At 47.6% G+C, this 15868-nt stretch overlaps 1 protein-coding gene across 4 annotated transcripts in view; it reads left to right on the top strand.

Annotated features, from left to right (window-relative positions):
- Positions 1-15868, top strand: part of CNNM1 (cyclin and CBS domain divalent metal cation transport mediator 1) — a 58944-nt gene that overhangs the window by 28725 nt on the left and 14351 nt on the right. For 2 of the 4 annotated variants that reach the window (XM_046027809.1, XM_046027807.1), the window contains exons 4-8: positions 1954-2123; positions 4023-4122; positions 4504-4551; positions 7697-7759; positions 15600-15763. In XM_046027809.1, coding sequence (XP_045883765.1) covers positions 1954-2123; positions 4023-4122; positions 4504-4551; positions 7697-7759; positions 15600-15763 — 545 coding nt within the window. The remainder of the gene's footprint in view (positions 1-1953; positions 2124-4022; positions 4123-4503; positions 4552-7696; positions 7760-15599; positions 15764-15868) is intronic. The other 2 variants (XM_046027811.1, XM_046027808.1) reach the window with 1 other exon arrangement.

Genomic DNA, 15868 nt, shown 5'->3' on the forward strand with positions numbered 1-15868 from the left:
AGTAGAAAATTTTAAATTGGAGGTCCTTTTTTTTTTAAGATTTTATTTATTTATTTGACAGAAAGAGAGAGATCACAAGTAGGCAGAGAGGCAGGCAGAAGAGAGGGGGAAGCAGGCTCCCCGCTGAGCAGAGAACCCGATACAGGGCTCCATCCCAGGACCCTGAGATCATAACCTGAGCGGAAGGCAGAGGTTTAACCCACTGAACCACCTAGGCGCCCCTAAATTGGAGCTTCTTGAAAGTAGTTTTCAAGTCCTAATTACAGATTTAACTACTGGCTGCCTGTCACAGCAAAACAGCTGTGTCTGTTCCTAACATGACATAACAATAATATAACATAATAATATCTGTTAATAAGAAAATTGATACCACAAGGCTTCACATTTTGGGGAACGTATCACTTAAGTAATTAACTCTGTGTTAACTTGTAATTTCATTTCATTCAACAGATACATGTCATACCAATAAGATTAAATTCTCTATTTCATTTGATGATAGCAATAAAGCCTTTTTTGTTCACATAGCTTGCTTATCCGTGCTCCTCTTACCATTGCTTTTTTTCTTGAACCATCTCATTGAGGTAAGATTGACATATGAAAACCGGTATGTATTTAACATATATGACTTGAGGAGTTTGGAGCTAAGCTGCCATAAGCATATCCATCACCTCTGAGAGTTTCCTCCCACCCTCTTTATTACTATTTTTCCTATGTTAACATAAGATCTACCATCTTAGCAAAATTTTGCATATACAATACACTGTTGCTAATTACAGGCACTAAGCTATGCAGGAGATCTCCAGGACTTACTCATCCTGCATAACTGAAACTTTGCCCCTTCTGACCAGTACCTCGCCCATGTCCCCCTCCCACTAGCCCTGGCTAACTGGGGTGCTACTCTCTGCTTCTCTGAGTTTGACTGATTTGTTTCATTACTTTAAAAAAAATTTTTTTTTAATTTTTTTTTTAAAGATTTTTTTATTTATTTGACAGAGAGAGATACAAGTAGGCAGAGAGGCAGGCAGAGAGAGTGAGAGGGAAGCAGGCTCCCTGCCGAGCAGAGAGCCCAATGCGGGACTCGATCCCAGGACCCTGAGATCATGACCTGAGCCGAAGGCAGCGGCTTAAACCACTGAATTTTTTGAGAGAGGGACGCCTGGGTGGCTCAGTTGGTTGAACGTCTCAGGTCATGATCCCGGGGTCCTGGAATTGAGTCCCACATAGGGCTCCCTGCTCAGCAGCGATCCTGCTTCTCCCTCATCCCTCTGCCTGGTGCTCCCCTGCTTGTGTTCTTTCTCTCTGTGTCAAATAAATAAATAAATAGATAAATCTTTAAAAAAAATTTTTTTTGAGAGAGTGTGCACAAAGGTGGGGGAGGGGCAGAAGGCAAAGGAAAGAGAATCTTAAGGAGGCTCCAGCCCCATCATAGAGCCCAATGAGGAGTTCAGTCTCGCAACCCTGAGATCATGACCTGAGCCAAAATCAAGAGTCAGATACCCACCGTCTGAGCCACTGAGGCACACACAGCGTGACTATTTTAGATTCATCATATAGGTGGTACCATACATATTTGTCCTTATGTGTCTGGCTTATTTCATTTAGCATAATATTCTCCAGGTTCATCCATGTTGTTGCAAGTGGCAAAACTGCCTTCTTTTTTAAGGCCACACTCAACTTTAAATAACACCAAGAAGAAAATTAATAGCAAAAGTGACATTTCCAAAATGGTGACCTATTTTCTCCAGGGTGCTGGCACAGGGACACATATCCCCAGAGGGCATGGGGAGAAGCTGAGGTGCACAACCCCCCACCCCCCACTCCACCTGAGACTCACAAGAGCCCTGCCGGCTCGATACCGCAGAGCATGAATGGAGGTGGCTATAGACATGTGCCTGGTTTGCCCATCCTGACTCTCCCAGCTGCTAATCCGCACTGCCTCCCTATCTCCCCTAGAAGTGGAGCCCTTTAAATCTCTGTACCTTTCGGAGAAGATCCTGCTCCGGCTCCTCAAACACCCCAATGTGATCCAAGAGCTGAAGTTTGACGAGAAAAACAAGAAAGCCCCAGAACACTACCTCTACCAGCGCAACCGCCCCGTGGACTACTTCGTGCTGCTTCTGCAGGTGAGTGGGAGAGTTAGCAACCCTCCGAGGGCGGGACGAGGGCATCTCCAGGCTGGATAGAGGGGAAGGGCTGGGCCTCCTCAGCCAGGTTCGAAGCCTCAGCGTGCTACCTTAGGGCAGGGCCAGGTGGCGTGGGCGTTTGTCCATGACCCGCAAAAGGGCCAGGTGTGACTGGCCACTGTCCCGAGAGTGGTGGGATCTTGATGGCAGTTCGTCTGACCAGTCAGCAATGTTTATGGTGGGGTGGGGTGGGGACTTCTTCAGCAGAGGGGTTCTGAGACTACACTTCCAAAACTGTCATCCTGCAGAATCCCGAAGCCCCCTTGTCTGCTCACACTTGCCCAGGAATGCGATGGTCCACTGCCTCCCAACCTGCAGGCCTGTCTCGTGTCTGTCGTGCTGGCGTCTCACCATATCTGACTCCCACTCGCTCCTTGCACTGGGGGTGCGTGGAACACATCCACTCTCACTGCCATATTTTAGCCTTTACAGCCTCTCGAATCTTCTCCTCCTTAAGAGGACCAGGGAGGGAACAAATGACTGCATGAAAGAGGTGTAGCATCTTCCTGGTGCTCACATAAGTCCCAGCGCCTCCTGCCCTGGGTGCCTGGATAGGCCTGTCGCAAATACACATGACATGTGGTTCTAGCTTGCGATGCCGCTGGCTCCCTGGCCCGGCTCTACCATTAGCTCTGTCACTATTGCCCATCTCTTCTCAACAGAATCTTACAAACCCTAAATACAGTGATTGCCTTAAAAATCTTAATTAAGCTCAGTGACCTTAGAAGTGGCCTCTTTGTGCTTACTATCCGCCTACAGCCTGTCTGCTCTGACCCTGTAATGGGCCTCACACCCATCCTAACACAGAGCCTCCTTTCTCCAAAATGGAGTCACAGTCTTCACAGCTGAAAATCAACAAGAGTCCTTCCTATTCCATTGTTTATATAACGTCATGAACTCATATAACCTACTCTCTTACGCTTCATGTAAACGTAACCATTTTCAAATAAAAGTCAGAGGGACTGAAAAGTAGTAGCAAGAGTGTTGGTTCAGCAATGGGAAAGATCTGGCTTTAAAATGCCAGTGTTGGGGCGCCTGGGTGGCGTAGTCATTAAGCGTCTGCCTTCAGCTCAGGTCATGATCCCAAGGTCTTGGGATCAAGCCCCGCATGGGCTCCCTGCTCAGCGGGAAGCCTGCTTCTGCTTCTCCCTCTCCCTCTGCTGCTCCCTCTTGCTTGTATTTCCTCTCACTGTCTCTCTCTTCTGTCAAATAAATCAATAAATAAAATCTTAAAAAAAAAAAAAAATGCCAGTGTTGCCACGTTCTAACTAACCTTTCCCAAGGTATGTGACCTCTCTGAGCCTCAAATTGATTCACCCGGAAGCTGGGGATAAAAGCAGTATGGGCCCCATAGGGTGGTGGGACTGAGTGAGTGAGAATCTATGCAGTGCACAGAACACAGTACCAGGCCCACAGATACACGCTACATGCTAGCTATTAGCGATCATTATTCCCGACAATGAAATACACAAGCTCTGCACAGAATCAGATTTTCTCTCAACCAGACTCAAGAGATGGTCTAACCTCAGACTAAACCAGTAGGGCAGTTTAGGGGGCTGGGGCTAGCTGGAGCCAGGACATTCATCATGGAAGGGCCATCAGAGCATGCAAAGAGAGTTGGTTAGCCAGGATGAGACACTCCTCTATGAATCAAACAATTAATGTACTGCTGAAGTCAGAGGTTCTATTTTTGAAATGGATCTAGACAGACTTCACATTTCCCTGTGATAAGAACTTAAGTCCACCTGTTTGTTACCATACAGAAGTGCTTGGGGTTGTAGTCAATAATAGCACTGGAAGTGCTCACACATGCCCTTGTACACTTCCTTCTTTCCTCAGGGTAAAGTGGAAGTGGAGGTTGGCAAGGAAGGCCTTCGCTTCGAGAATGGAGCTTTCACCTACTATGGAGTCCCAGCCATCATGACCACTGCTTGCTCAGGTATTCCAGTCCCCAAGCCAGAGCTTCTTGGGGAAGCAGTGGGATATGGTGGAAGAGAACATCTGGGTTCAAGTCCTGACTCCTCTTAGGGAGGAGCCATTTAACTCCCTAGACTTTAGTTTCCTCCTCCGTAAAATGGGTGTGAGAGTCCTTTCCTAATCGGAGAGTCTGTTCATGGAAGTCCGTGGTAAACTGCAGTGTTATCAAGTGTCAGGAGTGGATAGTGGTATTTTTCTGTATGAAAAGACAAGTTTATTTTGCTTTTTAACTTCCATTTGATTGCCTGGTTTTTGCAGAGTTCACTGGTGCTGCGGGTGGGGTGGAGGAGAAGTCATTCCCATAAGGAGGTGTGTGTTCTCAACTGCATCCTTCTGTCCTTAGATAACGATGTGCGGAAGGTTGGAAGCCTGGCTGGATCCTCAGTCTTTCGTATGTATCTCTCAAACCTCTCTCCCACCTGTCCCCATCATAGTCTTGTCTCAGCCCACTCTGGGGACCTTGACCAAGCACTTTGAGGCTGGGCTGGGGCTAATCCAAATGTTGGCAGCCTCTTTGTAATGCTCTGCCAGGAACACTGCCTCCTGCCAGGTACCTATGGACCACAGGCGCCTCGTTTCTGTGTTTGGAATGTTTCCTGCTGCTTCTCTGCTCATGTGCAAGTGACAAATGACAGGGAGAGAAGTTGTGAGGGGAGGGGACCCCATTTACTGTCACCTGCTGGGGAATGCAGGCTGGTGATTGGGTGCTCTGGTGCAAGTTCAGCCTTTCCTTCTCCACTAGGATATAATTCACCCACTGGCCTTTACTTTACCTGACATGGGTCTGTCATTACTGTATTACATTACCATACTGTAGGAAATGCCCACAAGGTCTTAGGATGTGAGTCCCAGGCTGCCACGGTATGTTGCTTACCTGCTTCTCTTTCCTTGTCACACGTCTTAGCTGGTGGAGAGCTGGCTGCCAGTTGGCTGTGCATGGTGGTGCTGGAGGCTGCCACAGGGCTCATGGCTGGTTTGTTCTGCCCCTTGTGTGCTCTACCTTCTTGCTGTTTCCTGTGTGGGGATATTGTACTTGCGCTTAGAAGGGATAGTGTTTATTGGGATGTAAGCGTGATCCAGAACGAACTATATCTCTAGATTTCTTTTTGGTTCACGGGTCTGAATTTTGCCTTGCTTTCAGCTGTTCATGTTTACAGCAGTGGCTATTTTCATGCCAAATGGGGTGTTTTCTCTCATCATAAAAAAGATTTTTACGGAGGGCTTTCTATTGGGATTTACCAGAGGATCCCAAAGCTTGATCTCACAATCCCTGGCACAGGAAAGGTAGATACCATTTTAACACAGAGAAATTAAAGAGTTGACTTGCTCCAAATTACCCAGCAAGTGGATGACTACCCATGTCCTGGCTAGTTCACACAGCACAAAGAAATAGATTTGAGACCCATCACGTTCCAGAATGTAATTTCCATGTAGAAACAGTGGAATGGTTTACAGTGTAATTTATACCTTAGCTGAGAAGAAGGCTGAAATGAAGCTGAAGTACCTATCCATACCCAAGGCATGGCCCATTTATGGCCATGGCACTGAAGATCAATAAAAGTAAAGCCCTGGTACATATGACACTTATATAAGCCAACAGATCTCAAGCAAGGTTGAGGAAGGAAGCATCATCATCTTAGAACAAGAACTCTGAATGGGAGAGGGATGAGCTACAGGACCAGGGAAATCTTGGTTCTCTAAAGGAGATTTCCATCCATCACATTAGGGATTGCTTAGGGTGGGGTAATTCCTAGGATTCTAAATGTTACTTAGACATTCAGCCCTGTTCTGGCTCTTTCAGAAGATCAAAAGACAGGGGACAAAGAGCTACATGAGACTCCCCAGCCCACCTAATACGGATGATCTTTTTTCTTTGAAAAGAAAATTATTTTAAAAATCTTGGGAAGCTGTTACCTGGTTTCCCCTTCCTTCCTTCTTTCCTGTCTCTAGTTCTTTCTACCCATATCTCCTTCGATTTTATCAGTGAGACAGGTATAAACTTGTAACACTGATCTCTCCTTCAAAACTGGTTAACTAAAAAGGAGCATTAAACTTTTCCCTCCCCTCACTTCTGAGCATCTTTATAATCTTCAGAAGGAGAAAGAAATTGAATTAACCAGTAGGGGTGTGGAGATATTTTCCATCATCCCCCGCAAGTGCTCCCCACTTAGCAAAGTACAGTGTGAAATATGGGCCAAGGCTGCCACACCCCACAGTTATGCCTGGGTGCACCCCCACCCCAGGGTCTAGCTGCCCAGCATGGCTCAACAGCAGCGAACCTCAGCCTGCAGTCAAAGGAGAGCATAAGGGAGTGAATTCTTATAGGGTCTGGGTCTGGCCCACTACCCTTGTCCTGGAAGCCAGCCTATAGCTTTATTAGCCTTTGAGAGAGATAAATGGGATGAGAGGTTCTTCAGAACACTGGCCTTGGGACCTAGCCTCAAAGTCGAATTTGAGGTTATGAGTAAGTCACCCTGGTTTTCCTGTGCAGGGTAAAGGGAACATAGCCAGCACTGTCTCCTCTCTCTCGGATCTGATTGCCAGGGACTCTAGGAGGATCACAGTGAGCCTGGGAACTCTGAAGGGACCAGGCTTGAGCTCAGGGTACAAGGAACAGATGCCCACGGGGCAATGCAAGCAGGGAGAGGCTGTCTCCTCCCTGTTTGGTGGGATATACATTTCATTTGCACCCCCAAGAAACTCTAGGATGCTTCTTGAGACTGTGGGGTTTCTTATCCCGGTACGTCTCACATTAGGAGCCCACTCCAATATTCTTTGACATCTGGTGTCAGACCGAATGATTATCAGTCAGGGAGGTATAAATCTCCCCCGCTACCCTGCGCGTGTAAACTCAGTACAATCACCTGGCACGGCAGGTAAGAGCACAGAAGTTGCCGGTTTCGGTGCGCTGTCCTCTACAGACTGACTTCATTTAGTCCCCAAGGAAGGGGCTCTCTGAACAACTGGATGAGAGAGAGGAAGACAGATTCCCAGAGAGAAACACCGCTTGATCCCGCAACGCACAGTAAGCTTCCGGCATTGTGAGCACCGAGGAGCTGCTAGGAGGCAGAGGCAGGCTTCTTCCGGCCGCCACTGGCCGGAGCATGCGCTCTGCTTGGAGCCGCGGCGCAGGCGCACAGAGCCCGGGGGCCGCGGGGAGAGCTGGGGGCGAGGCGGTGCAGGACCCCCAGCCTATTTGTGGGTTCACGGAGAATGCTGCGGACACGCGTCCCCACCCCGCAAGGGCCCCTGGCCGCTCTTGTCATCGGCAGGTCGAATCCCCTCTAAGATTACTGCACATCTTTCCGGAAAGACTTTCAGCCAAGTCTGTTTTACGTTTGGGCTTCTAGAGGGTGACTTTGTGAGAGGATTTGCAATTTCCCTGTTCTCAGAGGCAAGATTCCCGTTTGCAGAGAAATGTGATGTTGTGAAGACTCAAGAACAGACTGACTCACACACTTTGCTGTTTTGTCTTTCTCCTTTTCTGTTTATCTTATCTTTCGCAACTCACAAATCCTTGGCCCTTGACTCTTTAGTGCCCGTCTCTGTGTCCCGTACCTTCGCCTTCAGCAGAGGGGACTCTCTGGCGGGCTCCCCAGGTAAACATGCGTGGGTGTGTCGGGTCTCCGTAAAGTCAGTGGGGTGTCCAAGAGGCCTTTGGTCTCTGTCGCTGTCCTGAGAGGGAACTGGTGTCTCCCACAGGCACTGCCAGGACTAAGGCATAGCCCATCCACAGATAACACTCCCTGGCACACACGGCCCAGTGTGTGCCGAGTCAGTGGTGTCACTTATGAATTTAGCTCCCGGGAAGTCTCTGTGTGGTTATAGGGAGAAATGATAGAGTGAGGGCTGGTGTAAGTTCCTCCTCATCATTTGTCTCACTGCAGAATGGAGGGATGAGGAGTGCAGCAGGAGAGGACTAGAAAAAAACAACAGAACCATCCCTTACTGCTACCTATTTTCCCCCCACCATTCATTCTCTGTGGCCTCTGCCTTCAGCTGACCACTACCTAACCCAGCCTCATCTTCCCCTGTAATGTTGCTCTCTGGTGACCATATTCTCTCTGGCCTTACTCATACAAAGAATATGTGTAAGAATTTCAAAACAACTTTTCATTAGGTTTAACCTCTGTTGTTAATTATATAAAAGTTGCTGGGTTTCTTTTTAACTGGGTCAGGCAGCTCCTCATAGAACTACAGAAAAACACAAGGGTTGAGGAGAATGTAATCAGTCTATATAATTGATGAAGTGTTTGTATTGTTTTCATGTCTAGAGGATGCTCTCTCAGGCTCATGAAACAAGTAATGAGCAAACCAAGAATTTCTGTCTTAAACCTCCCTGAAGTTAGAATGTAAAAACACGTCCATTTCCCTGTACCCCCACCCCACATCTGTCTTCCTATCCCAGTGCCACAATAGGATTCTGAGGCCCCACCATAACCTCAGCCAGCAAGAATCCAGTTATGTTTTGCAATCTGTACAGTAGACCCTCAACTTTCAAAAAGGCTATGTCCTGAGACCTCAAACCCCCAAGTTTGCAGATCAGAAGTATTTATGTTGACTCCTGTTTCTTCCAAATCACATTTTTCCCCATCAAAAACTATCTGGTTCCCATGTTTATCTGTACAAGACAAGTTAATCACCTTCTCAAATATCACCAAGGTTTTCCCTCTCATATAATGATTTTCCACCAAGAAATAAAATTTTTCTTGCTTTTTGAGATCTCATGCCTTCATGATGACTACTGACCAGCACGGTCCATGTGGGGTGCCAAGCTGGTGCCTTCTACCAGCTAACTGGTCTACTCTTGCCTGTCAGCAAAATGAGAAGTGACCACATCATGGACCTTCAAGATCCTTCACATGCAGGGAGTCTTCATGAAGAAAGAGTATGCTATGAAGCTTTAGCCAAAAGGCAAGGCTTACATTTTTAAAAGATACTCAATCAGAAGGATCAAAGCAGGGATGTAATTACCTTTTAAATTACCCTCAGTTAACCAGACAAGCCAGTTCTCTATAATTTTGTAACTCCAGTTAAGGGAAGGTTAATTCTAGTTCATTGATATTTATTATGAAAAACTTGATGGTAACCCAGCATCAGACCAACATGAAGGTGACTTGTTCCTGCAGTGTGACACTCCCAGCCCCACCCCCACCAGGAGGTGCTGTAACTTCTGATCCAACCCTGGTGGGTGGCAGCTGCTCCTGAGAACTCTTTCCACCTTCCCCTCATTTTCCATGCCTGGGTCTTCAACCCAACAACAAATAGGTGAGCCACAAAGCTGAGAGAGCAAGGCCAACTTCTTCCCACCCTTGGTTTATCTCTGCAGAGTGGAGCAGTGACGAACAAAGCAGGAAAAAAGAAAGGGCATTGATGCCTTTCTTCTCCTTTGACTCTCTCCTCCCACCTCCTTTCACTTGGTCTCCTTTTGTCTGGCCCCATACTTGATTTATGAGCCAAATACAGTTATTTGCATATATTACATCTTGCTCCCATCTTGCACAGAGGAGAGAGAAATCCTGGAAATTAATAGGGCCTTTACATTTAAAAAGAACCCAATCATTTTATTTGATCCCCACAACAACCTCAGGAGATGGGAAGGAATTAACATTGCAAAACAGTAAGTAGGGAAACAGCCTCTGAAAACATGGAGCCATCCAGCAGTATCACCTGTGTAGTGAGAAGGCGAAGAATGAAGATTGGAATCCAAATCTCTCTCTTTTTTGCTGTTACATTTTTTTCCTAATTTCTCCAATTCTTTTTTATTTTTAACAAAAAGTTTTCACTTGAAATGAATTAGTCACAGGAATATAAAAAGCAAAGCAATGGGAATAGTCAGGGACACTGATAGCGATGTCATGGGATAGAGGGTAGCTTGTCAAATCACTAAGTGGTACAACTGAAACCAGTGTAACACTGTGTGTCAACTATACTCAACACAAAACAAAGTTTCCAGTTTTATTGAGACGCAATTGACATATAACACTGTAAATGTAAGATGTATGTGATAATTTGATACATATATATTGTATACATTGCAAAATTCTTTTGTTGTTTTAAATTCCAGTATAGTTAACATACAATGTTCTTTTAGTTTCAGGTGTACAATATAGTGACCCGTGGCATTTTAGAAACAGAACAAATGAGCAAAGGAAAAAGAAAGAGAGACAAACCCAAGAAACAGACTCAAACTGATGGTTCCCAGAGGGGAAGGGATGGGGAGACGGGTAAAATAGGTGATGGGGATTAAGGAGTGCCCTTGTCTTGATGAGCACTGGGTGATGTATGGAATCTGAGGTTCTTGGGTCCTGCTTCTATTGTCCTGGACCTGGCTACCCCTCTGAACATGGGCATTTTGTGCCCCCTAGAGGACTGTGACTTACTAGCATTTTGAAAGCAGTCATGGTAATGAATTATGGTGCTCTCTGTGGACTGAGGCCAGAGGTCCCTGAACCAAAGATTGCCACCATTATCCACACATAGGCAGTTTCCTTCTGTTGGAGCTTTAGTTTGAAATACGGAGAGAGGAGTGGTTTTGTGTATTGCATTGCTTCCAGGGTATGATGTAATTAGCCAGCTTTGCAGGTGCTTTCATTTAAAAAGTAGACTTCTGATCAACCCACTGAGAGTTCACAGCTCCACTGCAGTTATCATCCCCTCTCCCCAGATTCATTCCTTTTTCTTTTCCCAGTGAAGATGATTTCAAGTTCCCCATGATAATCCTTCCAAATCCACAAAAGCACAGAGGCAGGAAAGAGATCAGGAGCAGTGATTCTTTTTCAGTGTTCAAGTGACATCTGTAATGTGCTTTGAGATCAATGGAAACTGTTTCCTCCCAGAATATAGAGGGAGTCTCTAAAAATAATCCTTTTACTTTGTGAAATGTGGTAAGTCGCAATACTCCTTTGGGTTGGCTTGTGTGTTGTAAACATTTGGGAACCATTAAAGCTCCATGTAATGTGAGCGAGTTCATCTGGGCTCCTAACTTGGGCTGATTTGCAGAGTTCACATTGTAGCTTTGACAGAGAGCTTTTGGCATTTGGTTGTCTGATGTTGAATATTACCCCAGAATGATGACTTTTAATAATCCTAGTTTGTACTGTTATGGGCCTATGTAATTAAGCTCTCCCATCCAGTTTGGAGAACACAGGTGGCCCATGACACAGTGACTATGACGAGAGAGGGCTGTTCCCTCTTGTCCCTCACTGATGCTCCGAAAGATAGAAGCAGGCAGCCGCTGAACCCTACTTTCCCCTACTTTTCCCCTCAGATCCCCAGACTGAAACAGGAAGTGGGGCATTCTCCTGAATCATGGGTTCTGCGCTAGGTACAGGTGTCATGAGTGAGGCAAGCATCTCGGAGCTGTGCGTAGGTTCAGAGGGCCCCGTGCCTATCAGCGCACAGGAGATTCCATTCAGCCCCAGTTAGAGTGTCAAATCCTCTTCCACCCCCTCTCCCACCCCACACCCAATTGTACCCCAGGGTCTTCTCCACCCAACTTCAGTAGCTCCAACTTCCCTTGCAGCCTAACTACACAGGGGCTGCAGGAATGGGGTCTATCATGCTTCTCCACAGCACCTCGGAGTCTAGAGAAGAAAACCCTGCTTCCCACCACTCAGTCTCCAGGGCTAGCTTGAGGGTGTGATGTAAGGAAGAGCGGACAAGGGATATGTCGGTGACGTGGCCTACCTCCTGGTGAGGGATTCTGTGGTCAGTTTGATCGCTGTTTGATCCGTCCCCTCTTAGACCTCTTTGATTGTAATTTCGCATTTTCCTCTTCACTTCACTCCCCCCAGCCTGGGCCTCTGCTCTTAGGAAATGCCAAGGGGAATTATACAACTTGAACTCGTTTGCCATGCTGCTGGGACACTCGTCTGTTACTGATTTCTTCTCTTTTTTTATTAAAAGCATTTCCATTTCCCTTGCTCAAAAACCTCTGAGTGTATGTGTACAATTACCGAAACGCCGAGTCATCAGCATCCTACCTATTGAGGAATGTCAGGCTTTGGGACATGAGAACATTGATGTTGCATAACACTCACATGAGCTGGGACTTTCTTTGTTGTGAAGTGAGGCTTTTTTTTTTTCCTTTTAAAAATTGCTTTTATAGGCCCGACCTTTATAAGACATCTTTTGGTGTTGGGAATCCTTTGGGATTCTGAATAAACCTTCAATAGCCTTGTTCTTACTTGAAAAAAACAGAACACAACAATACTTCTCCTCCTAGCACGACAGTGGTGTCACTTGCATTTGACGTGTGGTCCTGGGAGTGACAGCAGAGTGGCATGTCAGTGAGGACCAGAGCTCTGGGCGGGACGGGGAGGCGTTTGTGGCCTCTGTTTCCAACAGAGTGTGGAAGTGATTCAGGCAGAGCCTTCTAGGCTAGAAGTGGTCTAGTAGATAAGAGAGCCTTGTCTCCCTGCCATCCTCCTGGAATATGCCTGGGATTGTGATATAAGGGATAACGAGGTGGAACAGGACACATGGGGTATATGTAACACGTGTCCCACCAGGCAAAACCCTGGAGGGTTATCAGGGAGAGATGGTTATTTCCCAGGCCCTACTTATACTCCCTTCGTTGGTTCCAAAATGCGCTGAGGACAAGACCTACCAGGTCAGGGTATGGTGTTCCAGAGTCCACTCACATGACAAAGAAGTCACCCTCCAGCAGAACTGCCTGCCCCCTTTTCCACAGCAGTTACCCTGAGGAAGTGCCATTGATTTACTTGGCAGCCGCCAGCCCAGAAGACCACAAAGGGTCTAGCCAAGCCAAGAATGCACCAGCTTGCTTTCAAGGGACCAGGACCAGAAATGAAATGCATGTTTTCTGCCCAGTGCTGCTGCCATTTACAGTCGCCTGGGTGCTTCACTCTGTTCTCCATGGCACCGTCACTGGCTTCAGTCCTTGGTCACTGTGGAAGAGGGTCTGGCCCTCCATCTCCCAGTGGAGAAGTAGGGCCGTAGAGACCTGAGGCCAGGATCCCCAGTTTCACGTGCTTTAGGTAAACAAAGTCCTGGTTTTCCCTGTGGCTTCTTCTCAAGTTACTGGACCAAAGCCCGAGGCCTCTTGGTGCCCTTGATTTTCACTGCACACTCTCTGATTCTGTCCAGCCACAATGTTGGAGTGTCCTTCTCTCTGCCTTAAGTTTCTTGGAGAAGTCAGCTTCCCCAGGATGATTGTAAGTTGCAAAGGCAAGGCCTTCCAATCCAGGATGCTTTGAGAGCTCTGAAATATTTTTTTAAACAAAATTTGGGTTCTACATTAAAACTCTTTAAGGATGCTTAGGTTTTGATTCATTCATTCTCTACATTTTTATTGAGCACCTACTCTAGGCCAGGCATAGTGCTAGATACTGAGTGAACCACAACGACCAGAAAACACAAGATCTCTGTCCTCGTGGAATTTAGCATTGAATTGAGTAGATATCACAAGTACAAACACATAATGAATTAAAACTTGTGAAAGGTACATTGAAGGAATGAACAAGGGACAGTGATAGAAGAAAACAGGGAAATCTTAGGACAGCCAAAGTCTTCAGAGAGGATAGCTTTCAGCTTCAGCTGAGACCTGATGACTGAGACCCTAGCTGGGGAGGTGGAGGGAGGTGGGCAGGAGAAATAGCATCTTCTGAGATAGTGGGGTAACACTTGCATGATTGAGGGCACCAGAGCAAGCAGGGGAGGGGAAGAGAGTCCTCAAGATGAGGCCAGACAGGAAAGCAGGAGTCAGGTCATAGGGGACTTTTGGGGACAAAGCAAGGAGTTTAGGGGTCCAGGGAATTGGGACTTGAGAGGGGACAGAGATAGAGACCAACAGGCTTATGTCCACAGTGGAGGTGAGAGGGCCTGGTATGGGGCTGGGGGAGCAGCAAGGGTCTGGGGGTAGCCCCCAGGTTTCTGGCGTAAGTAATGGAGTATATGTGAGGGGCATTTCCTGAAACGAGGACACTGGAAATAGAATCCTTAATTCTATAATCCTATCAAGGCAGCGATTGTTATGGTTCTAAAGAGAAAAATGATGCTGCCTGTTGTTATTTTACCCTTTCCACTACTTGGTTTGCCAGACAACAGTAACAGCTTGCAGCTAAACACACCATCAACCCTCAAGGACTCGCTCCAAATAGATGCTAATCAATTATCTTGACTGATGGCACCGTTATCTCCCGAGACAGTATTGAATTCCCGCGGTTCTCCCCTGAAAGCACAGGAGCGGAATTTCTGAGGAGCCAGACTCCGCCCTGGAGCCCCTGAACTCAGTCTGTGTTCCGAGAGGCGAGAGGCGAGGCTCACAGCACGCCCCTCCCCCTCTGGGGAAGGAAACATGGGATGGCACTCTCCCTCGGGTTGATTCTGTGCTTGAGATCATGCTCGGGTCACCTGGAGAACCTCTCTTCTTTTGATCCAGGGAAAGTAGTTCACATAATCCGTTTAGAAACCAAGTGCTGTGGTCTTCGTTGAAGTTTCCCTAGAAGGTTCTTGAAAATGGGAAAACAAACCAGCCAACCCTGACTCGGAACATTTAGGATGCCTGTGGATTATTCCAGCATCCCCTGCCCCCATGTAGGCCTAGATGGAGTCCTGCCTTAGACCCACACTTTAGAGGACCCCACTTTGGCCCTCCTCAGCCCTAGCCCTTTCTGTAGGGTGAGGAACTCACGGGGCCGGAGCCTGTGTTCTGCCTTCTGGACCACACTTCAGATGGGGGAACCCCGGAATTCCTCACCTAAGCCACCCTGGGAGAAGGGGACTGGGAAGCCCCTAGGGCAGGGACTGTTTGTCGGCATACAGTCCTGTTTCATGTTTTCCGCTTTAACAGAAATTCTAAGGGATTGGATCTTGCCTTCCAATTGTCAAGGACAATTGTCAAGGACAAGGATGGAGCGAATTTTAAGTTTCTTCATGTGACTCAAATCAGTACCCATATAGTTTGTGGGTCTCCGCTTGTCCAGGGTCCTGCCAGTGTTAGGGCAGACCTGAGTGATCCCTGCTAACATGCTCACCACTGCACGGATCAGTCGTCTCTGCCCTCAGACCTAAGGCATTCACCTTTCTGAACAATGAGACTTGCTAGCGGCGTTGAGATCTTGGCAGAGGGTCTCTCGCTCAGGGGGAGCTATACCCACACCCACAGCGTGGTCCTTATCTCTGACATTAGTCCAAAGACCTGAACTGAAGCTGCGGACCACCTCTGTCCAGCTCCTCCCAGGTGCAGGCTGTGGTGAGTTGGAGGGGCCTGAGCAGAGTTGCCCTGAGCCTCCACCGCGAAGGGTGCGGGCCGGGGTCTAGCACCCGGGGTTAGCGTTGCCCAGAAGTCCCTCTGGCCCTCAGTAAACACCTCTCTCTCTCTCCCCTCATCTCTCTCTTTCCATTCCCTTCTCTTTCCTCCCTGCCTACCTGTCCTTGCCTTTTGTCCCCCGGCCTCTCCACCACCATCTGCAGTAAACCGGTCCCCTTCTCGCTGCAGCGGCTTGAACCGCTCCGAGTCTCCAAACCGCGAGCGCAGTGACTTTGGGGGCAGCAATACCCAGCTGTGCGGCAGCAGCAACAACCTGTACACTCCTGACTACTCAGTGCACATCCTGAGCGACGTGCAGTTTGTGAAGGTAACTCCCCCGGGGGGCCGTCCCAGCGCCAGCCAGCCAGCCAGCCAGGGGGATGGGATGTGCCTCCCCATGCCCCCTGCTCCCAGAGAACGCTGGCTGCTCATT

The sequence above is a fragment of the Meles meles genome, chromosome 13 (genome assembly GCF_922984935.1).
Source record: "Meles meles chromosome 13, mMelMel3.1 paternal haplotype, whole genome shotgun sequence".
NCBI lineage: Eukaryota > Metazoa > Chordata > Mammalia > Carnivora > Mustelidae > Meles > Meles meles.